Below are 26,316 nucleotides of genomic sequence, written 5' to 3' on the forward strand. Positions count from 1 at the left end.
GTGAGCTGGCTGATGTTCGCAGAACCATTGCCCATCATCTTTTAAAACTCATGTTGATCAGGAAAGGTCCTGGATGATTGAAAAAGGGCAAACATAGTGCCCATATTTAAGAAAGGGAAGAAGGATTATCCAGAGAACTACAAACCTGTCAACCTCACCTCAGTCCATGGAAAAATCCTGGAGCAGATTCTCAAGGAATCCATTTCTAAGCACTGGGGGGAGAAAAAGGTGATTAGGAACAGTTAGCATGGATTCACCAAGGGCAAGTCATGCCTGACCAACCCAATTGCCTTCTGTGATGAATTAACTGGTTCTGTGGATGTGGGGAGACCTGTGGATGTGATATACTTTGATTTTAGCAAGGCTTTTGATGTGGTCTCCCACAACATTCTTCCAGGCAAACTAAGAAAGTATGGGCTCGATGAATGAACTGTAAGTTGCATAGAAAACTGGCTGGAGCATCAGGCTCAGAGAGTAGTAATAAACGGCTCGATGTCTAGCTGGCAGTCAGTATCAAGTGAACGGCCCAGGGGTCAGTCCTGGGGTCGGTTTTGTTCAATGTCTTCATCAACAACCTGGAAGACGGCAGAGTGCACTGTCAGCAAGAGCAAGTTTGCAGATGACAGCAAGCTAGGAGGAGTAGGGTTAATAGTTAAAAGCGACTTAGACAAACTGGAGGATTGGGCCTAAATGACTCTCATGAGGTTCAACAAGACAAGTGCAAAGTCCTGCACTCCCATCTTCAAAAAAGGGAGGAAGGAGGAACCAGGAAACTATAGGCCAGTTGGTCTTACCTCGATCTTGGGTTAGCTTTTTGAGAGAATTATCCTGGCACATGTCCACGAGGGGCCAGTGGGGGAGGTTATGCTTAGGGGCAACCAACACCAGTTCATTAGAGGCAGGTCCTGTCAGACCAACCTGGCGGCCTTCTATGACCAGGTCACCAAATCCTTAGATGCAGAGGTAGCAGTGGACATAGTCTTTCTGGACTTTTGGAAGGCCTACAACACTCTCTCACCCCATTCTCATTAAAAAAATTAGGGGACTGTGGTTTCGACACCTACACAGTCAAATGGGTTGCCAACTGGCTGGAGGGCTGCACCCAGAGAGTGGTGGAGGGATGTGGACAGTGGGGTTCTGCAGGGTTTGGTCCTTGGGCCCACACTGTTCAATATCTTCATCAGTGACTTGGATGAGGGGGTAAAAAGCACCCCATTCAAATTTGCTGATGACACTAAGATGTGGGGGGATGTGGGCACGCTAGAAGGGAGGAATAGGCTGCAATCGGACCTAGATAGGTTACAGGGGTGGGTGGACGAGAATAGGATGGGATTCAACACCGACAAGTGCAAAGTGAAGCACCTGGGGAAGAAGAATCAGCAGCATACCTACAGGCTGGGGAACTCCCTTCTCATCAGTGCAGAGGCAGAAAAGGATCTTGGAGTCATCATTGATGCCAAGATAAACATGGGCCGGCAGTGTGGGGATGCAGTCAGGAAGGCCAATGACACCTTGTCATGCATCCAGAGATGTATCTTGAGAAGGTCCAAGAAGGTGATCCTCCCCCTCTATGCAACACTGGTCAGGCCGCAGTTGGAGTACTGCGTCCAGTTCTGGGCACCACACTTCAAGAGGGATGTCGACAGCATGGAGAGGGTCCAGAGGAAGGCCCACTCACATGATCAGGGAGCAGCCGGGCAGGCCTACAAGGAGAGGCTACAGGACCTGAACCTGTTCAGCCTGCATAAGAGAAGGCTGAGGGGGGATCTAGTGGCCTGTTACAAACTAGTCAGAGGGAACCAGCAGGCACTGGGGAAGTCCCTGTTCCCCCGAGCACTACCAGGAGTGACTAGAAATAACGGTCACAAGCTGGCAGAGAGTAGATTCAGACTAGACATCAGAAGGCGCTACTTCACTGTCAGGGCACCTAGGATCTGGAATCAACTTCCAGGCAAAGTGGTGCTGGCTCCTACCTTGGGGGTCTTTAAGAGGAGGCTAGACGAACACCTTGCTAGGGTCATTTGACCCCAGCACTTTTTCCTGCCATGGCAGGGGGTCAGACTTGATGATCTGCTCAGGTCCCTTCGGACCCTACCAACTATGAAACTAGGAAGACAGAACAATTCTGTGCACAAGTACAGGGACTTACTGGCCAGGCAGCAGCTCTGCAGAAAAGGAGCTGGGGGTTTACAATAAACAAAAAGCTGAATATGAACCACCAGTGTGCCCTTGTTGCCAAGAAGGCTAACAGTATACTGGGCTGCATTCAGAGCCGACCCAAGCAGGGTGTGGGGCCCGGGGCAAATCAGCCCATGTGGGGCCTCACCCCCACCCCAATCCCATGTGCCCTGGACTTGAAGAAGTTGCCGTTGCCATTGGAAGCATTGGTTGGGGGAGGGAGCAAGCAGCTGGATGTGAAGCTGGTGGGGCAATGTTGCTGCAGCTGCTCCGCCTGCTCCATGCGGCCCCCCAAGGCATGGGGCCCAGAGCAGTTGACCCAATTTGCACCACCCCCAGGGATGGCTCTCGCTGCACTGGTAGGTGTGTTGCCAGTTAGTCAAGGGAAATGATTATTTCCCTCTATTCAGCACTGGTGAGGCCACATCTGGAGTACTGTATTCAGTTTTGGGGGCCCCACTACAGAAATGATGTGGACAAATTGGGGCGATTCCAGAGAAGGGCAGCAAAAATGAGGGGGTGGCAGGCTGGGGCACATGACTTATAAGAAAAGACTGAGGGAACTGGCTTTATTTAGCCTTCAGAAAGGAAGACTGAGAGGGGATTTAGTAGCAGTCTTCAACTACTTGAAGGGGGGTTCAAAAGAGGATGGAGATAGACTGTTCTCAGTGCTGGCAGATGACAGAACAAGGAGCAATGGTCTGAAGTTGCAGCAAGGGAAGTTTAGGCTAGATTTTAGGAAGAACTTTCTCACTAAAGGGTAGTTTAACTCTTTAGTGAGAAAGGGTAGTAAAACATTGGGACAGGTTACCCAGAGAGGTGGTGGAAGCTCCATCCTTGGAGGTTTTCAAAACTCGGTGAGCTTTGGCTGGGATGAGCTAATTGGGGATGGTCCTGCTTTGAGCAGGTGCTTGGGCTACATGACATGCTGAGGTCCCTTTCAACCCTAACTTTCTATGATTCTGTGTGTTAATTCATACAATTCAGACAGGGTTAGTTTCAATTTCTAACACATGCTGTACCTTTCATATATGATAACTAATGGGTTTATTTCATTGATGAAACTTTCATGGTAGAATGTAAGTGGTCAACCTCTCTCTAACTCTTCTGTCTTCTATTTATTTTTCCCCTTTTAGCTTCCAACTTATTATAGAGGACTGTGTGAAACAGATGAGTTTTGAGTTAAATCAAATGAGAGGAAATGGAAATATATCAGCCAATAAGAACAGTGCAGCCATGGATGCTGAGATTGTGCTGCGACCTCTTATGGATTTCCTGGATAAAACGTAAGTAAAATTGAATATCTGATTTGCTATATTCAGTGGATTACAATTTGACATGTACAGGTCTTTGTAGTATTGGAACACATCTAACACTGAAACATGACTATTAGCTAAAAGTAAGATTACGGTATATTATTATATGGTCACAATACTAAAAATTTATACTTTATATATTTATAACATTTACTTTAAATTTTTCCTTTAGAAATTATATTCTCCTGTTTCTTTCTTGTGTGTATGTGGGTATTAAAAAGCAGCTAATACACAGTCAATGAATATAGTTTGCCTAATTCTTGCATCACCACATAATATGCAGTTCTGTCCTACAAATGATTATTCACCTAGCACTGTGAATATTCCATGGGGAAAAAAATGCATCTTTGAACTCACCATGGGCTCTGAAAGTCAAGCTGCGTTCTTCCATTTTATTCACCCATCAGCAGCAGTAAGAAAGAGAGGGCCATGAGGGCAACAAATATTCTTGTTGTGCACATGCAACCCCCTTTCTTCAGCTTATATTGTCACTAGCATCTGTGTAACACTTACTTGCAGAAGCTGATGTAGGCAGGCAATGTGAGGAAGTAAATCAGTGCTTACATTTGTCCATCACTCATTCAAATTTGGCCTCTCTGTTTAACATTGTATTTTAATGTGCCTCATCCTCTGCATCCACTGAAAAGATTTGCCCCTTTTTCAATGAAACATATGTGATGTTGTCCAAGTCATTATTTCACCAGTGCATGGCTAAACCTGATGCTGTTTGTCATAGCAGCTGTGAGTCACTTATTAAAATGCAATATGTTGCATTTTAAAAATAAATTGGGCTGTAAACCTCTTAGGAACAGATTTTGTGATAGAAGCAACAGTACTGCTGCACTTTTAGCAGGTTGGAAATACTCAAGACAACTCTTTTCACAATATGTCTGTGTTTAACCACTGCTTTAACACAAGCTGCAGGGTGTTGGCATAAAAAATAGATTTGCAAAAGTTAACCAAGTTTTTTGAGTCCTGAAAGTAGCTTGTTTTGATGCTTAGTTTTGCCGTACTGAGACAGCTATTTCTAATGACTGTGGGAAAGCTCTGGCTTTAGGCTTACTAATAATTGTGAACTATTGGTCAAGGGATGGAAGGATTATCTGATATTGTTATTGTAAGTGTCAAAGTCTGTCTTAAAGGAAAAGATCATTTCATAATTATCTTTTCTTTCTCTGGGACCTTACTTTATACTGATGCTTCATGTCTAAAAATGAAAAGTACAGGCTCCATTTCCATTCTTACTGAAGTTGATTGTAGCTGAAGTTTCTCAGCACCTCTGAAAACTAGACTGTTTTTAATATACATTTCTGTTTGGCATGTTGGTGAATTTTCTGTGTTGGCTTGCTGCTTTGGCCAGCTTATGTTTTGAAAATATCATGTACTTGAACATGATCCTTGATTGGAGGGTGTGGATTAGTGAAGGGCATGTAAACTAAGTAATAAGATCCAACTGATTTTTATGTGGTTATTTCTTCCTAGTTGTTTAAGGTTAAATTCTATTTTACCTTCACTGGATAAAATGAGAAAATTTCTCTTTCCTTAGGAGCAGGTGCCTTGCTAGGACCAAGACCCCCATTTATTTATTTTTTTAGAACACCATAAGCTATATTCCCTTTGGCTTGTTTCTTCTCCTGGCTGTCCAGGGACCAGCTTCCATAGGCAGACTGGAGAAAAAAAAACAACAAGCTGGCTTCTACCTCATTCAAGACTAGAAGCCCATTACTCCAGATGCTGATTAGAGCATAATGCTGGAAAATGAGAGATGCAGGTTCAAACCCTACCCCCTGAGGGAACAATGGGGCCTATGGCCTGGGTTTCTTGATTATTGGGCAAGTGGCCCAGCTACTGGGCTAAAAGATGATTTTCCTTCTCCTCCTAATTCCCATCAGTCATGGCTTTTCAAAGACCAGGGTTTGGGGACTGATTTACTTATATGTCATTACAGGCATGCCTGAATTCTTATCACCTCCTGAGCAGCTACATAGCCATAGTGCACCATAGTAATGTGGAACTGAAACTGTACATAAGCTGCAAGTGCGGCTAGTTAGCTAGCTTCCCTAGTGAAGCCATGGCAGAATAGCTGTCAGTTCAGGCTGTGCAAACCAGCCTTTGACCCTGTCTCGGGTTTCTAGCCTGCACCAAAGTCAATGTCACCAGTTCTTTATTGTTACAGGTACCTGAATTATAGCCTGCATATAGTAATCAGTGCTGAAGCCTCCACTCTGAAATGTAGGGTAGGAATAGACTTAGGAGGGGATGGAAATAGAAATAGAATAGTTTTATTTATTTTGTGTAGGTTCCCTATTCAGTAAAATACATGATATATGAATAAGGAAGCTGGGTAATGAAAACTGGAAGGTTGAGGGCCATCCTGCTTATGTCAGTTGGTACTGCAGCTCAGTAACTGGCAGCATGGAAAAAGCTCATTCTTTTTCCTTAATTTACTCTTTCAGGGCTGATTGTGTTTGCAGCACTAACAGCTGCAGAGCCAAGATTCCTAACCCTAGCAGCAATTTTTTCAGCAGCTGTATCTACATGTCAATCATTTGTTCCTAATCATTAATCTAGTCCTCTGTGCAAAACTGCTACAGGGTTAACATATTAGTCCTAAACAGTATAGATTTTCTTCATCTTAATTTCTTTGTAATAAGGAATACATTGTTTTAAAAGTCTGAAAGAAGGTTCAAGGCAAAAGTACACATGATCTGTGCCAGGATGATAAAGGAGATGTCCCAATATATTTTTTCTTAAAGCCTATTCAAAATTTCTACTTTACTGAAGATATAGTACTTAACATGCTTCCCTTGAGATATAAATAAATAGAATAATTTAATAGTAAGAGGTTTTAAGTGTTACTCACATAAATAGACTGCCATTTTGAAACATTTCTCAGTCCAAATACATACACAAATAAGGAACCAATATAAAACACTTCTAAGAAGTATCACTTTTCTTGCAAAGATGTGATTTCTTTCAAATTATTTTTCTGTCACTATTACTTTGCATGTGCCTTATTACTAACATGGTAGAAATATTAATTGATATCTCTATATACCTGTGATGTGATTTGTATATCCTCAGTATCATATAGTTAGCTATAGAATACTATGACTCTCTGTACATTTATATATGTACCGTGATTTTTTAAAATTCTGGCCACTGCAATGAGTAGGGTGGGGTTACATATACAGCATGTTTTATGGATGATTTCTTAGATATCATATCACCAATGCAGGGAGGTAGGCCTCAAATATTTATTGCTGCCTTGTACCTACTACCAGGTAGTCTGATTGAATTTCGAAGCAATGTATGTATATATGGGAGAAAGTGTTTCAAGGAAGTAGCCCAAAATTTCTCTCTCACAAGACACTTTAGTAGAAACACAGGACAATACATACATTTTGTCTTTCTCATACCAACACTTGAAATATTAGGGGTTTTAACTGTACTAACCTCTGAACATAACTGCAGCATACTTTGTATTTTAAGCAAATACATGTTCATGTTGTATCAGATACATTAAGCAGAACCAGTAAAATGAAGTATTAACTTGTACATGAAATGCTTACTTCTGATTCAGAAAAGGAAATTCTAAATATTTTAAAAAATCAACATGAATATTGCTATGAAATTATATTAAATCTGAAAAGGTCTTTATGGGTGGGGTGCGTCAGAGAATTCTAATACAATGTGTCCATTATTCTGAGTTTCTGTTAATGCAGAGCATTTGAGGTCTTAATGCTAGATTTGGATGCTAGTTTGTATTTCATTTTATTCCAGGTTAAGTCTCTCTGCGAAAATCTGTGAGAAGACGGTTCTGAAACGGGTCTTGAAAGAGCTCTGGAAATTAGTCTTGAACAAAATAGAAAAACAAATTGTGCTTCCACCATTGACAGACCAAACAGTAAGTGTCCAAGCTGTGCTTCAGGCACATTTAGAACATTTGCAATAATCAACTTGCTTAATCATACATCTGGCAGAAGTTCTGAAATTATCCTTCACAGAAGTGTCTCGCAAAAAAAAACTTGGTCTCTATTGGACAGTTCCAGTTAGCAAGCCCTCCCCTATTAGATATCCTGCTTGGGCATTCTGGCAGCAGAATATACCAATGCAAGATGGAAGGGTAAAAGGCAGGATAACTTACTCTGTAATATAGCACTTTTTATTTTAATGCTCCTTGTCAGGGCTTTATTGTGTAATGAAAAATTAAGAATGAGATTGTGGACCTTTGTGCAGGTAAACAAAGATATGAGAGAGTAACAGCAGCCAGCCACAGCTGCAGCAGGGAGTACAATGGCTGCAGAGTATCAGGATGTCCCAATGTCCCAGGAGGCTGAGAGATCAGGCAATGTCATGGCTTAGTCCACACAGGCCCAGGGCAGGAAAGCTGAGCCAGTGAATGCTGGAAGTGCTTTCAGAGGATGCCAGAACACTCCTTCCAGGACATGGTGCTCACAGGCTCCGGTTGCATGATTCATCGCCGTTGCAAAATACAGGCAGTCCCAGTCAAGGATAGAAACTAGAATCTAGCTCCAACTTGGGAGAGAGTACATTTACTGAATGACAGATGGGGAACATGATACTAAAGCGCTGTATTTTCAAAATGGGGGGGAGGGGTCTTAGTGATACCACACCCAATACATGTGGTGAGGTTAGCCTGAAATAAGTCCCAAATGGGGTTGCTGTGCAAAGCTATACACAGTCCTAGAATGGAGGATCCAAGTAAACCATGAGTCAACCCCAGTGAGAGGGCAGTGAAACAATGATCTCAAAGCAGGAAGTGAGGGGTACTGCTATTAACATCCATGTTTGGTGCTTATTATTGTTGGGAGGGGAGTTAATCCTTTATTTATTAAGTAACATTTGTTACAGGCTGATCGTTATGTATTGTTATATTGCTATTGTATATCTTTGAATGATACTACTATTCATATTTTGTAGTGTCCTTAAAAACTGTTAATCGCATACTGGCAGGGAGCCAAGAGTAACATGCTAACTGAGTTACAGATCACATTTATATTTTTTTTTATGGTTCAAATCTAAATTATATTCATCAGAACACTGTACAGTATGCATTCATTCCACCTCCAATGACAAATTATCTTGAAAACACATACTGTTTTCTTATTTAATTAGTAAATATTTTGAAGCCCATGGCTTGTATTGATTACATAACTAATTACCACTTCCCCACAACCATTAACATATTTTAGCCTTGTGAGATACTGTAGCCATATCAAAAAAGGGGTTTGTGCATGTGTGTGTAAAGCAGACGTAACCATAATCTTGTTTTAAGTAATACTGGCTTTCCTAAGAAACTTATTCAAGAGGTAGGAAAAAGCTGTTCACGGGGGAGAGCCAGAAGTCCATTCATGGAATCCACTCCTGGATTAAATGTATTGTCAATAGAAAAAAGCATGTCCTATGTTGCCATTGTTGTTTTGTGTGTATATTGATAAATGGTCCCTCACCCATTTAAAATTTACATATGTGTGATTTTTAATTTGTTTACCTGCCCACATAGCATAAAAGCTATGTGTTCAAAAAATACCTGTGATTTTGTGTAATTGCTGCATTTAAGCTTGGGTAGCTGCACTTCTTGTTAGTCATTAGGAAGCATTTACCTGCTCTGTGGATATTACTTTTGAATGTTAATTGCTTATCCTGCTTGGCAAGACAAATTATACCTTGCCACAGTGTTTCAGTTTGAGGGTAACAAGGTAGAATGCAGAAAAGATATGCTAATATTTGTGTAACTTACCTTGCTTTGGACAGAGAGTCAAATCAATCTCATGAGATGACTACTGTCTGCAGAAGGCACTATACCCCACCTCACCACTAGATGTGTGGGTAGCTAGTAATAGCTTGCATCGAAAGATGAGATTGACTAGAGCTATGGAGGCAGCCTGTATACCAGTTTAACAACTGACTTTGAGAGGTAACCCTGCCCCGGAGCAGAGCGTACACTGTGTGTTCACTTCTTATTTACATCAGTATAAAGGCAGATTACACTAGTATAAATGTGTTGTGTGTTTGCCTCTTTGCTTGGAAGTTAGGGATATAGCTCCTGAATTTGGACTTCCAAGACCTGAAATGCTGGAGACTGCAAGTGTGAGAGGAAACAGTGAGGGGAAAAAAATACCCTGATCATACCCAGTTCACTGTCCTTTTCAGCATCTACTCTCTGCCACTGTGTGACACAGGATACTGAGCAAGAGGGACCTATGGTTTGACCCAGTAAATGGCAATTCTTATGTTCTTAGCCTTCTGTTTTTTAAATTACATGCTTAAAAGTCTCAAGGAATAACAGGAATACACTTAAATACCATTTGAATATAATACATGAACACTTGGTCACTACAATATTTTCTTATTTTTTTCAACTATTTTTTAAATGAGAATATAGATGTAAAGTGTGTATTCATGCAAAAAAGTATATACACATTACATATAAATAGCATCAGTTCTCAGTGGGAGATTTCCTGACAAAAGGTATCAATTGTTGATGAATTCAAGTCTTCCTTTAAAAAAAAAAATGCTTCTAGTCTTTATGGACATGAATATAACCTTCCAATGTGAAATTAATATAATAGGATTTAATGCTGCCTTCCTGAGTCTGCAGGAGGATGATTGTTACCTGTGCTGATACTCAGGACTATCCCAAGCAATGAAAAAGAGATTGAAAACAAAATGGTCAATTTTATAGCTATTGCAGTCCAAGGGATAGCTGATAGTCCCACACTGATAGGGGCTTTCTGAATCTGTGTCCACTCTCCTACAGTAGCAAAGAAGCTTGTAATAATCATCTGTCCAAGAAGATTCAAGACATCTACTCTAGCCCTCTTGTATACCACAGGCAAAAAAAATCCCATTCCTAAGTTAGGATCTTTAGTACAAAAAAGAAAAGAAAAATGTGCAAATGCAGGAAATTTGTGGAGTAAAATCTGCTCAGGTGATCTAGGAACTGAACCATGCCTCTTGATATAAAGAGAAGCAGAAAAACTGAATGGTCAATCTGACCTTGGGGAAATTTTCTTTCTGACCCAAATCTGGCAATCAGTTAAACCCTCTGTAAGAGAGCAAGACCAACCAGCCTGCCCTTGAGAGGGTGTTAAGTATTAGGATCACCCACACAGTACAGTCAGTCTCCCATCCCTAGCCATTGCTTCAAGTGTAAAGCAAATCACAAGATTAAAAGCCAGAAGCCAAAGAAAATGTCTTCCTAGTCCCTCTAGGCAACCAGCAGAAAATTTGAACCATAGGATTAATACAATAAAGTGCAACAAACGTTATAAGTATATTCCATATTCAGAGACAGAAGAATGAGCAAGGGAAAGAAAGCTAATCAATGAAGGACTATTACAACTACCCAGCTGAAGATTCCTTACTAGCATCCTTTAATGCAACTTAAAGCACATCCTCAAAATACAGAGCCCCCAAATATTCAAATGCAATATACCCCAATGCAAAAAAACTGCCAGTGCTGGAATTCCCACTGCAACCAGGAAGCCAAATCTCATCCTGACACCATTTTCTTTCTCCCTGTGCTTCCAAATCTTGCAATCAGTGAAGTCAAGAAATCCAGTGTTACCAGCCATTCCCCACATATGGCTTTGCCACAGGTTACCTATATAATCCCAGAAATAGTGGAATGTTGTGATATCATAAAGTTAGGGTGATTTTAAAGCAGTCACACAGTTGAAGGCTCCATGTTTCAGACCTGCATGACTGATTTGCCATTAGAGGGCCTGGCAAGCAGGGACACAAAGACAGTAGTCAGGCGGAAGAATGGCAGAGAGATTTGTAGCTCTGAAGCAGTTTCCCTGGGGTTCTCTGGTATCACTGAAACTGATGTGGCAATTACTACTGAGAGTGGGGCCTCCAGAGCATAAGGCAAGAACCCCGTACTCAGCATAGAGAGACTGTGGCTCAGTGAGACCAGAGAGCCCCTAGGAAGCTGCTTGGTCTCTTATCTTTTGGTCTCTATTGTCTCTGGTCACTTGGTCTCTGGTTTCACAAAGCTGCAGCAGCTCTACACTGAGAGCAGAGGTTAAGCCCCAGCAGCCCTTCTCTCAGCATGAAGCCACCACACCAGCTTCAGCAAGACCACAGCCTAGGGAAAGTAGCTTCCCCAGAGCTCTCTGGTCTGGCCAAGCCGTGGCAGCCCTGCTCTCAGCATGGAGCCACCACGTCAGTTTCAGCAAGACCAAAGAGCCCCAGGAAAGCTGCTTCCCCCAGATTCTCTGGTCTTGCTGAAACTGACACAATGATGGCCCTGCTCTCAGCCCAGAGCCACAGCTCAGCTAGACCAGAGACCCTAGGAAAGCACGCTTCCCCAGGGTTCTCTGGTCTGACTGAAATTAAGCCTTCCAGCAGCAAGACCATGCAGCTGGTAGAAGCAGGCTTCCTTGACTCCATGTTCTGTCTGCAGCAGTTAAGCTACTAAAGCAGTTGCTCTCAGCAGGAAGGGGGTAGGGAGGATCCCAAGGGTTTTGGAGGGTGGTAACAGGTAGAGTGGCTGGGAGCAGTACATCCTGAGATGCTAAAGGAATGAGAGTGAATCATATTACCTCCTCTGAACATTCAAGCAATAGCCTGGAACACTGTGGCTAAACCATTTCCAATACACGGTTCCCTCAATTTATGCAGGTTCCATATATGCAAATTCACTCTTATGCGATCACCCTTTTTCTACCCCAAATTCCTTATATGCAAGGTAAATTCGCTTTTATGTGATTGGGGCTCTGCTTGTCCCCATGCACCCCAGTCCCTGGGCTGCACCATGCCATGATGCAGGCAGGTGGTGTCGGCTGCTTCCAGGTCTGCTGAAGCAGCTGGGGTGAGTGGGGAGAAGTGGAGCACCAGGAGGTTCGGGGCACAGTACAGCCCAGCAGCTACAGGTAGCTGGCATTGGCTGCTCCTGCGGCTGCTGCAGCAAGAACTGCGGTGAGTGGAGAGAAGTGGAGGCCTTGGGTTGCAGCAGGCAGCAATGCAGCAGGAACTGTGAGTGGGTGCAGGTAACAGAATGGTGGGGTGCAGCTCTTCCCTGGGGAGTGCAGGCCCTCAGATCTGTGCACGCGATGACAGCAGGCTGCTGCTGCAGGCTGGGGCCAGTGACGGCACTGGGCTCTCCCTGGCACTTGGCAGTCAGGTTGGGGGGGCTATGGTGAATTTTGGTGTGGCAGCAGCCCCCCTCCCAGCACCACTGCCTCATTCCTGCAAGCAAGGCCGGGGTCAGCAGTAGCACCAGGCTCTTCCTGGTGCTCCAGGTGGGTGGTGGCGGCAGAGCTGGGAGGGGGACGGCTGCCACCCCAAAATTCACCATAGCCCTCTATAACCTGCCCATTGAGCATTGGGGAGAGCCCGGTGCCACCACCAGCCCCAGCGTGCAGCAGAGCCTGGGGCAGCCCCCCCCAGCCCACAGCACTCCCAGGGTGCATGTAGCAGCAAGAGCTGCACCCCCCCACCCTGCACCCTCTCACAGTTCCTGCCACTTTGCTGCCTGCTGCAGCCTCATGAACTGCTGACAGGCTGCACAGCACCCCTCCCCCCACTCCTTCCCTAGTACCAACCTCACTCCCTCTCTCCCTCACCACCATGGGAACATATCCCTATTTGTTACATTACAAAATGGGTTCACTTTATGCAAATTGGATTTATATGCCATTCTCCAGGAATGCATGTACCTTATAAATCGAGGGAAACCTATATAAGCCTCTTTTTGAGTAGTTTATCTTTAAAATGTTTAGCGGGTACTTAAGTACCAGTTCTGGGGGACTTCCTGTTTCACTGCTGTGAGCTGAATTTTTCTTTGCCACTTCTGTGGCCCACGGCCCAGAGCAAAGCAGCCTGTGCAGGGCCCCCCTCCTTGTCTCCCAGCACACTGACTAACAGGAAAGCCAAGGCTGTAATGGAACTCCGACTAGCTTCAAACATCAAGGACAATAAAAAGTCCTTTTTCAGATATGTGGGGAGCTAGAGGAAAAGCAAGGGCAACATTGGAACCCTGCTGAACCAGATGGGGCAACTGACAACTGATGCCCAGGAAAAAACCAACCTATTAAATGGGTACTTGGCATTGGTCTTTCATCAGTCCCATGGGATGGCCATGCCCACTACGAGACAGGGAGGTCTGGGTGATGGAGATCCCCTGCCCCCCATCAATGCCGACCTTGTGAAGCAACACCTTGAGAGGCTGAATACCTTCAAGTCAGCCAGCCTTGACAATCTATACCCCAGGGTACTCAAGGAGCTGGCTAGCATTATAGCCCAGCCTCTGGCACAGATCTTTGAAAACTCCTGGCCCTCTGGTGAAGTTCCTGAAAACTGGAAGAAGGCCAATGTGGTGCCTATCTTCAAGAAAGGGAGGAAAGTGGATCCGGCTAACTATAGGCACATCAGCCTGACTTCTATCCTGGGGAAGATCTTAGAAAAGTTTATTAAAGAGGCCGTCCTTAATGGACTGGCTGATGCCAACATCCTGAGGGATAGCCAGCACAGGTTTGTTGTGGGTAGGTCTTGCTTGACTAATCTCATTTCCTTCTATGACCAGGTGACCTATTACCTGGACAAGGGAGAAGAAATTGAGGTTATCCCAAGAGATTGAGAGGTATCCCATGATAACCTCTTGGCAAAACTGGCCAATTGTGGCCTTGGGTCCACCACAATCCACTGGCTGGGAAATTGGCTCCATGGTCGGACCCAGAGGGTAGCAACTGATGGAAGTCAATCGTCATGGTGCCCTGTGACCAGTGGGGTCCCCCACGGCTCTGTCCTTGGACCCATACTGTTCAACATTTTCATTAATGATGTGGACATTGGAGTCAGAAGCGGACTGGCCAAGTTCGCCGATGACACCAAACTTTGGGGCAAAGCATCCACACCAGAAGACAGGCAGCAGAGCTGGGAGGGGGTGACCTAGACAGGCTCACCAAATGTGCGGATGAGAACCTGATGGTGTTTAACACCGAAAAATGCAAGGTTCTCCACCTTGGGAGGAAAAACCTGCAACATCCTTATAGGCTCAGCAGTTCTACACTGGCTAGCACTACAGAAGAAAGAGACTTGGGGGTCATCATTGATCATAAGATGAACATGAGCCTGCAACGCAATACTGCAGCTAGTAAAGTGACCAAAACACTGGCTTGCATCCATAGATGCTTCTCAAGCAAATCCCAGGATATCATTCTCCCCTTGTACTCAGCCTTGGTGAGGCCAAAGCTGGAGTACTGCATCCAGTTTTGGGCTCCACAATTCAAAAAGGATTTGGAGAAGCTTGAGAGAGTCCAGAGAAGAGCCACGTGCATGATCAGAGGTCAGGAAAACAGACCTTATCACGACAGGCTGGGAGCCATGGGGCTCTTTAGCCTGGAAAAGTGCAGGCTCAGGGGTGATCTGATGGCCACCTACAAGTTTATCAGGGGTGACCACCAGGATCTGGGGGAACGTTTGTTCACCAGACCGCCCCAAGGGATGACTAGGTCGAACAGCCACAAACTCCTGCAAGACCGCTTCAGGCTGGACATAAGGAAGAATTTCTTTACTGTCCGAGCCCCCAAGGTCTGGAACAGTCTGCCAGTGGAGGTGGTTCAAGCACCTACATTGAACACCTTCAAGAGTAAATTGGATGTTTATCTTGCTGGGATCCTATGACCTCAGCTGACTTCCTGCCCTTCAGGCAAGGGGCTGGACTCGATGGTCTTCTGAGGTCCCTTCCAGCCCTAATGTCTATGAAATCTATGAAATCCAGGGATGCCGGATAACAGAGCTTTTACTGTAAGCTAAGTCCACTGCATTTCTTTATTGAAGACAGTTATTCTGTCATAGAAGAATATTAGATTAACCGAGCATGATCTTTCTTAAATAAAATCTCAGGGCATTTTATCCTATTTCCTGTCTCCCTCCATATTCTTTTCTTCAACATATGTTCTAAAATCTTGTATAGTATTGAAGAAAAACTAAAGGTATGAACAAGTGTTCCTTTCTAGTGAAGGAATGGTGAGAAGGAAATGTTTGGACAAAATCCCCAGTGAACTCCCAACTTAAACTCCCCTCTTTGCTGGCCTGCTTCCTGGTCTTGTGCTACTGGCTTCTGATCAGATAACTCTGCTGATCAGTTTCATGTTCCCATTCCTTGTAGGTCCTCTGCTTACTTTTCATAGCCTGTTAAAGGTTCTTATTTATCCAAGTAGCTCTGTAGCCCCTCTGTACTAGTTTTACCTTTTTGCTTAGAATGCAAGCTCCAGATGTTTCCATTTTTTATTTAAAGTAGTTCCATGCATCTTCTCCATTCAAATTCTTCAACTCCTAAATCCAGTCAACTTCCTTAATTTCCTTAATTTAAGTTTGCCTTTCTGAGATTCAAAATGCAAGTTATAGATCCATTTTTGCCTATCTAATACTTTGAACTAAATGGACTCAGTTTATGTTTACTCAATTCAAGATTATTTTCCACAACCACACCTTTATAAAGTGCTCACTAGTTACTAAATCTAAAATGGGGCTTGAACAAGGACACTTTATGTCTGAACGCTTGCCCAACTTCTCTCCCAACTTTACAGTCAGTCCAGTAAGAGATATCACCAACATCCTTGCCTCTTGTTTATTTCCTAGACCATCACAGCTACAAAAACATGCCAACCATACTAAATCTAAAAAAACAGTTCTTCCCAGTGGTTCAGTGACCATTTGATAGAACAAACTATTGTCTATTTCACCTGTTACAATCCCCTTACTCCACCATTACAGTCCTTCTAATCCCACATTTCTTTCTTATCATTTTCCATTATTTCATAAAGATTTCTTATCATATCAGTCTGGGGGTCTACAGCAAGCACACCAGCATAAGATCCTATTTTACCATCTTTCCCAAAATGATTTTTACCACCAAAAAATGATTTTTTTTATTGGTTTTAATTTCTTTACAATCTGGTTTATTGATACACAATGCTAGTCTACCACCTTTGCCTTTATTTCTATCTTTCCTAAATAGCCTATATCTTTCGATTTCTTTCTTCCAATTATGACTGCCATTAGGTATGTTTCTATCTGGCATTATCTGAGTTCCCAGTTAGAACATACACAGTCAGTTCACTGGCTGAACTGCTCACATGACTTCCACTTTCATTAACATTAGCACTATCCTTTTCTTTTCCTTTTGTTGGGGTTCTTTTCTCCTTTGCCACATCCTCATTTACTCAATTTCATGTGCTTGGCCATGAAACTGATAAAAATCAGGTCAATTTCACAATGATTCTTTACAGAGCTCTGACAGAAGCCTGGAGTGCAAGACATGCCTGCATAAGGCAGAAGCCAGGAAAGCAGGAGGTGGATAAGAGTAACAGAATGCTTCGAGTAGGAGATAAGGGAATATAAGAGAGGATGTGTTTTTTTTAAGTAGCCAAATGAGTAAGAGGGCTTGACATTTACCAGATAAACTAGGCTGGGCTTATTTACCAGCTTCTTGCCCTGGAACGTTACTAGATTGAAATACCCAACACTTCTCCACACATATATAATACATGTAGATATCTAACATTAGCCCAAAACCAAGAGCTGATTGAGCAAAAGCATGCATTTAAAAACAAAGATCTTTTGGAAGAAAAGATCAGTGAAAAACTGTTCTATATTTTACTATATAGGTTGAGCTGACTTCTGTCATTGGTTTTAATGCAATCCAGTCATCCAGAACTACTCTTTGTTAGGCTGCTAGAAACCACTAGTAATTACATTTCTTAGTGTAACTGTGATAAAACAAATGTTAAGAGTGCATTTTAGTAGGATTCCAAGCAGATGGCTATCACACAAAGGGGTAGCATTAGCCTTCTCCATCTTGTTGAGCTTTGTCTGTTATAAAATGTTTTTCTGTTTTGATAGACAAACCATCTATGTTTATTTCAGAATTATCTTTCTAACTCAAGAAACATTATTTTAAAATCTGTGTAGGCTTTATACTGCACTCTGGGCACAGGTGTATATTCCACTCAAGGCAATAAGACTTTTGCTTTTGCAGGTTCAGTGAAATTGAGATCACTTCCCACTGTTGCTGCTGCTGCTGCTCTTTGTTTGACTGAAGCACATAGAAGCTCTGCTCATGAATTCATTGTGCTAGACACCAGAGATGTGTAGAATAAAAAGATAGCCCTTGCCCCAAAAAGCCTAGTCTCATCTTCAGATAGGCAACAAGGGTTGAATGCAGTCATTCAGGAACACCAGTTATTCGGGAGACAACACTAGTGCAATTGTCATAACACATCAGAAGCCTAAGTACTGCCAAGTTTTTTATAGGCATTTAAACAAAGGAGAATGTTAAAGAAGGCAGCACTGTCTGTTTCCAAATAGGTTGCTCTCTCAGTTAAAACAACCCGGGCATGTCTACACATGTTTTAATGTGCAGTAGTCTGTTCTACTGCACATTAAAGTGTCATGTCAAAAAATAGTGCCAATGTGCTAATGCATCAGCACTACTGGAACAGGATGGGATGGGGCAGCTCTGCCCTGTTGGGGATGGCAGAGGGGTGGTTGAGCAGCCGGGGGCGAGGCAGAACCTATGTCCCACTCAGCTATCTTGGCCCTGACCCTAGCCTGTCCTGCAGTGCTAGGGGACCACAGCCCCAGTTGTGTGACACTTGCCGGGTGGAGGGGCTGAGCTGGGTCAGGGCCAAGGCTGCCTTCACCTCAGCAGTGCCCATGCCCCCAGGCTCACCCTGGATGTGCCGAGGAGGCCGGGAGGACCCAGCTGCAACCCCTGGTGAGCTCAGAGAAAACCTGCCCTCGCCTGGTGGGAGCCTCCAATTTTCTGTTTGCCCAGCAAATCTTAATCATGCACACTAGGGCAACCTAATGCACCTTTATATAATACCTAATATTAGACTTACTAAACTTCATGGGCAGTAGCAAAAGCTCATTAATGAGCATGCAGACATACCACCACATGATATAATTCTAACTGAGAGTTTAATTTAACTATACAAAATGTTAGAAGTGCATAATGAAGTTAAGACTTTTTCAGCAATGATGTTGACACATAAAGCAAAAACCTTATGACATAATGGTAAAAGACTTGAATCTTCAATTTGAACTTTGTTTATTTATAGGGGCCCCAGATGATATTCAGTGCAGCTAAAGATCTTGGACAACTCTCAAAACTTAAGGTAATATAATTAACTGAATGAACACACATCTTACTGAAGTGAAGGATAAATTGAGGTACTAATGACCAAGATATACGTATGCTAACTCTTCTCACTTGTATGCTATCATGGGCCTAATGAAGTCAACTGGACTGCTTTTATTAGTACTGATCATTCGTATACTGCACAACTGACCAGGAATTTTGAGCGAGTTTTACATCCTCTTCTAAAACATTTATTATTAGTCTCTTAGCATGGCTGTTCCTACTATATATTCCTATGTACAATATCACAGATCTTCATTATATCTTTGTCTTATTACCATTAAATTACCCTCCCTCCTGTTAGCTGACACCAACCCAGACATCATGGGGCTCACAGAAACATGGTAGGACCCAATGCATGACTGGGTGGTGAATATCAAGGGCTATAGGCTTTACAGGAGGGACAGGACAGGGAGGAAAGGCAGGGGTGTGGTGCTCTACATTAAGGAGGAATACACATACTCATCAAGTAACACAGAGTCAGAGGAGGGGCACTCTGAAGTGCTCTGGGTTAGAATACAAGGCAGTCAAGGGGAAAGAGACTTAACGGTAGGGGTCTACTACAGACCACCCAACCAAGGGGAAGAGCCAGACCAGGAATTCTGAAGTCAGCTCACGGAGGTAGTTAGGTCAAAGGACATGGTCATCATGGGTGACTTGAACTTTCTAGACATCTGCCGGGAAGAGCAGTTGGCCAGGTCTGACCACTCACATAGGTTCCTAGCCAAAATGCAGGACCTCCATCTAACCCAGGAGGTGCACAGCCCCACCAGGGGAGATGCCTTGTTGGACCTGGTGCTGGCCATGGGCAACGACCTGGTGAGGAGACTAAGGGTACTCGACCACCTGGGCGACAGCAGTCATCGCCTGCTGGAATTCACCATCCAGCGCAAGGTGGCAAAGGCCTGAAGCAAGGCAGCAGCCCTAGATTTCAGAAGGGCAGACTTCAATGAGCTAAGAAGAATAGTCGGGGAAGTACTGAGGTCCCAGAGGGGAGGGGAGCCAGGTGTCCAAGGAGAGTGGTCGCTCCGTAAGGAGACAATCCTCCAAGCCCAAAGGGAGGTAATCCCAACAAGAATCAAAGGGAGCAGGAGGGTGCAAAAGCCCCCATGGCTCACCGAAAGCATCTGAGAATGTATCCTAGCTAAAATCGGAGGGGCGTACACCCAATGGAAGGGATGGGCCATCACTTGAGAGGACTATACTGCGGTTGCTCAGGGATGCAGGGAGGCAGTCAGGAAGGCCAAGGTGGAGATGGAACTGGGACTAGCTTCCCAGATCAAGGACAACAAGAAGTCCTTTTTTAAATACATAGGTGACAAAAAGAAGGTACCGGGTAACAGGGCCCCTGCAAGACATGCTAGGAAATTTGGTCATCACACCAAATGACAAAGCTAACCTATTTAATGACTTCTTTCCCTTCATTTTCCTGTGCAGGGACCAGATCAGGCCTCCCACCAGGCCCCCCTCAAGCCCCAGGGGAGGCACACCTAGGCCAAGGGTCAGTGAGGATCTAGTCAGGGAACTTCTGGAGGGCCTGGATATATTTAAATCAGCTGGTCTAGATAATCTCCACCCCAGAGTGCTGAGGGAATTAGCTGAGGTCATTGCGGGACCCCTGGCATGGCTGTACAAGCACTCGTGGTGCTCTGGTGTGGTGCCAGATGACTGGAAGAGGGCCAACGTAGTTCCCATCTTCAAAAAAGGGAGGAAGGAGGACCCAGGGAACTATAAGCCAGTCAGTCTTACCTCGATTCTGGGTAAGCTTTTTGAGAGAATTATCCTGGCACATATCCACAAGGGGCCAGCGGGGGAGGTTACGCTTAGGGGCAACCAACTCGGGTTCATTAGAGGCAGGTCCTGTCAGACCAACCTAGTGGCCTTCTATGACCAGGTCACCAAATCCTTAGATGCAGGGGTAGCAGTGGACGTAGTCTTTCTGGACTTTAGGAAGGCCTTCAATACTGTCTCTCACCCCATTCTCATTAAAAAACTGGGGGACTGTGGTGTTGACACCTACACAGTCAAATGGGTCACCAACTGGCTGGAGGGCCACACCCAGAGAGTGGTAGTGGATGGGTCATTTTCGACCTAGAGGGATGTGGGCAGTGGGGTTCTGCAGGGCTCGGTCCTTGGGCCTGCACTGTTCAACATCTTCATCAGTGACTTGGATGAAGGGGTAAAAAACACCCTGTTCAAATTTGCTGATGACACTAAGATGTGGGGGGATGTGGGCATGCTAGAAGGGAGGAACAGGCTGCAATCAGACCTAGACAGGTTACAGAGGTGGGTGGATGAGAATAGGATGGGATTCAACACTGACAAGTGCAAGGTAATGCACCTACAGGCTGGGGAACTCCCTTCTTGTCAGTGCAGAGGCAGAAAAGGATCTTGGAGTCATCATTGATGCCAAGATGAACATGGGTCAGCAGTGTGGGGATGCAGTCAGGAAAGCCAACCATACCTTGTCATGCATCCATAGACGCATCTCAAGCAGATCGAAAGAGGTGATACTCCTCCTCTGTGCAGCACTGGTCAGGCCACAGCTGGAGTACTGCATCCAGTTCTGGGCGCTGCACTTCAAGAGGGATGTGGACAATATGGAGAGGGCCCAGAAGAGGGCCACTCACATGATCGGGGGCAGCAGGGTAGGCCTACGAGGAGAGGCTATGGGACCTGAACCTGTTCAGCCTCCACAAGAGAAGGCTGAGGGGGGATCTAGTGGCCTGTTACAAACTAGTCAGAGGGGACCAGCAGGCATTGGGGGGAGTCCCTGTTCCCCCAAGTACCACCAGGAGTGACTAGAAATAACAGTCACAACCTGACAGAGAGTAAATTCAGATTAGACATCAGGAGGTGCTACTTCACGGTCAGGGCTGCTAGGATCTGGAACCAACTTCCAAGTGAAGTGGTGCTGGCTCCTACCCTGGGGGTCTTTAAGACAAGGCTAGACAATTACCTTGCTGAGGTGGTTTGACCCCAGTACTCTTTCCTGCCATGGCAGCGGGTCAGACTTGATGATCTGCTCAGGTCCCTTCCAACCCTACAAACTATGAAACTCTGAAATTATACTGCCTCAATGGTTTGCAACAATCCTAAGTAGAACTTGTGGATCATTATATTTGGTTTCCTCCTCAAAACAACTCCTAAAAAGGAATTCAACAAAGATAAATGTAAGGTACTCCACCTAGGAAGGAAGAAGGAATCCCCAGCACACCTACAGGTTGGGGGATGTCCTCCTCAGCAGCTCAGAGACTGAGAGAGATCTTGGAGTCACAGCTGACTCCAAGACGAACATGAGCCGGCAGTGTCATGAGGCTATCAACAAAGCCAATCGCACCTTGTTGTGTATTAGCAGATGCATGACCAACAGATCAAGGGACATGATGCCCCCTCTGCGGCATTGGTCAGGCTGCAGTTGGACTACTGTGTCCAGTTTTGGGTGCCGCACTTCAAGAGGGACGCAGAGGATCTGGAGAGGGTTCAGTGGACGTCTACTCGCATGATTAGTAGCCTCAGTGAAAGACCCTACAAGGGGAGGTTGAGAGATCTGGAACTCTTCAGCCTTTACAAGAGATGGATGAGGGGTGACCTTGTAGCCGCGTATAAGTTTATCGAGGGAGGACAGCAGGGAATTAGTGATGCGCTATTTACCAGAGCGCCCCAGGGAATAATTAGGAATAATGGGTGCAAAATAGTGGAGAGTAGATTTAGATTAAACATTAGGAATTTTTTACAGTAAGGGTGGCCAAATCTGGAATGGGCTTCCAAGAGAGGTGGTCCTAGCATCTAACTTGGAGGTCTTCAAGAGGAGGCTTGACAGTCACCTGGCTGGGGTCATCTGACCTTGGTCCTCTTTCCTGCCTGGGGCAGGGGGTTGGACACAATGATTCATTGTGGTCCCTTCCGACTCTACAATCTATGAATCTATGAATTATTCAGGAGAACAAGTAAATTTGTTCTGCGTATTGTCTATAAAGAACATAATTGTACATTATGGTATCCTTTTTTTTCCATAGTCAAACTCCATAGGACTCCATATCCATAGGCCTTAATACTACAACAGAAAATTATTGTCATAATGCTTTTATAGCTCCTATTTCCATTGACAAGCAGCTCTAGTAATGGGAAAAACAGTTTCTCATAAACTTTAGTGGTCACTGTAAATTATATAAAAGCAATAAGTTTGGTTTTGATACCAGTATATAACCCCCACCCCCCCATTTGCACAAAATCCATGTTTTTGTTTTTTTGTCTGAAATATTTGATTCATATACAAATATAATGCCCATAGAAAACAGTGCCACAGGAATGAATGCTATAGTTTATATCTCGCTTATATTTACAATGTTTCCTATTTCTAACAATAATATATTGAGGAACTGCTGATACAAAACACAATGCACCTAATGCTCTTTTTTATTATTCCCAGTTTGAAATAAACAGAACAAAATTTCCTGCATGGAAGTTTACAAAAAGGAGTCCATCAAAATCTGCCACCACTCCTATCACATGGCATCCTGACAGAAACGTGCAAAGCAAAAAGCAAAAGAAGCACACATTGGGGTTGTTTCAGGCATTTTTACACAGGATCAGATTGCAACCAGCCCCTGCAAGTCTATGCAAGGGGAGAAACTCCAGAGGAAACTCCTCTCCCTCCTTCTCTTCTCCAGCCCTTGTGCTTTGCATAAATATGGCTCAGGAGTTCAGGCCCATGCCCCAGCTTCTTGATAAGAGATTCAGGCTCCACAGAGCTACCTCTGTGCTGGCCATCGAATTCAGCTTGCTTTAAGTAAGGAGTAACCTGTGTCTTTTCCAGTTAGATATGCCACACTGATATATGCTTCCTGGATATCAACCAGTAGTTATGTAGTACTGATCATCCTTCTTCTCCCCTCCTACCCTTGTAATACTCAGGGGGAAAGGTAGTATTTATCCAAGTGGACAAAGTGACTTATGAGCACTCTTAGTGAACAGAGGTACAAGGTAGGCATCCAGGTCTAAAACTGTAATTCTGAAACCCCTCACTTAGCTCCTGCTTAACACTGAAAGTGCCTAACTCCATCGGTGTGTCTTAGCATTTGACTTTGGAGTTGTACTTTTGCACATGCTCAGAACTGCCTGAGTCCTGAAATGGCTGAGTTACTATCTCAGCACCAATACCTGATCAAAACTCAGAGACTACAGGCATGGAAAAACATACATTTGGAGAGGGCAAGGGGAGCTGCTGCTCTGAAGCATACAGCAGCTGTTAGCTACATCAAGCCAAGGACAATACAAATGCAACAAAACAGAACCCACTCCAGGTGTATCCATGCCCTAGGTACTCCTCCACCCAGGTTCTTAATGCTTACAACACATTCCATGAAGTAGAGGAGTCATCACTCTTGGTATCTGCTGCCACAACTGTTTCAATATGGGATGTCTCAAAGATGTATACACACTTTAGTCATCAGGAATATACATGGACAGACTATCTGTCAATGGGCTCCCATCATTAAGTTCAGTTATCAATATGGAGGAAGTACCTGGATATGTACCTAATGTACTGTACATTTTAAATTATGCTTATTGCCTTCCCCGAAAACAAAAATCAGCACTGTTGATCAGTATGTTCATGTATTCCTGATAGTAAAGTCTGTGTACTTTATTTTGAGGCATGCTGTATTTTATATTAAACAGACACTGGATAAAACATATAAGCATGGAGAAAGGCATAGAACACAGGAGTCCCCTTCCCTGGGCAGTGCCTTCATCAAGAAGCAATAAATCAGATTCCTTTTCAGGCCCCAGGAAGCTTGAATTCCTTTCAAAAGTGAAAAGGAATAGCCTATAGCAGAAGTAATTTGTAGCCTGATGGTTAAGACACTTTTCTGAGAGAAAGGAGGGTAGGTTTGCATCCTCTCAAGCTGAGGAGAGAATTGAACCTAGGTTTCCCCTTTCCTGCATGAGTAATCAAACCAGTATGTTATTATGCAAAAGGATACCACTTACACACTACTGCCACCTGCAACCATGATTTAAAAGGAAACAGAGTGAGCCCTGCTTAGTACCATTTATATAACCAATAGGATATAGGCAACTTCCTTTAGGAGAGGAGTCTTGGCTCTGGATGCCAAGTGACAGACATTTAAGATTTCAGACACACCCCATCCTCAGAGTTTCCCATTGTCCATTTCTAAGCAGCTCCATGTGCACTTAGTTCTTTTGGATCCTATACTGAGGCCAGGTATAGACATTACAGTTTACTGCTATAAGTGATCAGAAATTGGTCTATACCTCTACCAGAACAGAAGTTTGGTACACATAGCCTTGTTTAAAAGTGGCAGAACCCAGTCTAAGAGTTGCTTCCACCTGCCCCACCAAAGGGCTAAAGTGTGTTCTGTTTGCTACCGAACTAAACTACACCGCTTACAGAAATCCATGTAACTTAGATTGATTCCACCTCAGGCTTTTTGAGTGTCTGTACTTAGTTTCTATCTTGCCATTAGGCCTTTGAAAAATCCCTTTCCAAAGTCGCAATCTAGCCTTTACAGATTCCATCCATGAAAGCAAATCAAGGTTTTTATACATTAGCAAATTACCATATTCTTCCTAAAAACTTACAGCTAGGCTCTGTATTTTATTCACGATTTTCTGATTATTTTATTGCTATTCTCCAACTCCCTACAAATGAGTCATATATTTCTATAGTGGCATTTTTGTGCATTGAAACAGTCTTCACCAGAGAAATTAAAGGACAGTTAACACCACACCACTGTATCTTTAAACACATTCTTTGTATTCTTATATATAAATCCTCCTCTTCCAGGGGAATTCCACATCATTGAAGGATTACTGATTCTTTACACATTATGCTGCCTTCAGGAATATGGCTCATAAAGTAACAATGGGCCCTGGCAACCATGCTAGCTGATATAGAAATAAAAACAAAGAAAACAGGCAGATATTTGACAAAGGCTTCCAAAAGGTTAATTGTTTTCCCTTTATGTGCCAGGTTTGAACAGTGTAACAACACAAGTAGTTTTCTGTGATTCAACTCTGCAGGACGTGGGAAACTAACAAAATAAAAGGCTTACGAGTTTGGTGTTTATAATTAATCAGTTACCAGCTAGTTCCATTATGGCATTTGGCAATTGTGGAACTGCAGCAATCTATGCCTCTTTGAATAACAGCTGATGAAGCAGTTAAAATATAGCCTAAGTAAATAATGAGCTGCTTATTTTACAAAATGATTCTCAGGAGAACAATCCTGCTGTGCCTTTGTTTATCTTTTTTTTTTTGGTGGGGGGGAAGGGGGCGGCTGGGATATTACCAGACACTAATTTACTGTTAAATATTATTACTCAAATGAATAATTTTAGTGGCAACTGTGAGTATGCATCAGGAATTTATGTTTAAACAGTTTCCTTCACAAAACTTAGAAACAACTTATCCCTACAAAAGAATTGGAAAGCAGTTTACAGGCATCTTGGTATTAAATGTCAATCCTTTTTGCCCAATACTTATTTTCAAGAAACAATGGAAGAGCTCCTTGCTGTAATGTATTTTAAAATAAATTCTTTAAGGGTGAGGACATGATTGCTAAATGCAGAAGTTTTTTAATAAAAAAGTAAGACAAGAGCAAGACTTTCTCCCTTATAA

At 43.7% G+C, this 26,316-nt stretch overlaps 1 protein-coding gene across 1 annotated transcript in view; it reads left to right on the forward strand.

Annotated features, from left to right (window-relative positions):
• UNC13C (unc-13 homolog C) overlaps nucleotides 1-26,316 on the forward strand; it is a 524,308-nt gene that overhangs the window by 445,382 nt on the left and 52,610 nt on the right. The window contains exons 25-27 of the mRNA XM_090029216.1: nucleotides 3,315-3,464; nucleotides 7,278-7,401; nucleotides 18,593-18,649. Of these exons, the coding sequence (XP_089885342.1) occupies nucleotides 3,315-3,464; nucleotides 7,278-7,401; nucleotides 18,593-18,649 (331 nt within the window). The remainder of the gene's footprint in view (nucleotides 1-3,314; nucleotides 3,465-7,277; nucleotides 7,402-18,592; nucleotides 18,650-26,316) is intronic.

Source organism: Crocodylus siamensis, chromosome 15 (assembly GCF_052110815.1).
Source record: "Crocodylus siamensis isolate JL-2025a chromosome 15, ASM5211081v1, whole genome shotgun sequence".
Lineage (NCBI taxonomy): Eukaryota > Metazoa > Chordata > Crocodylia > Crocodylidae > Crocodylus > Crocodylus siamensis.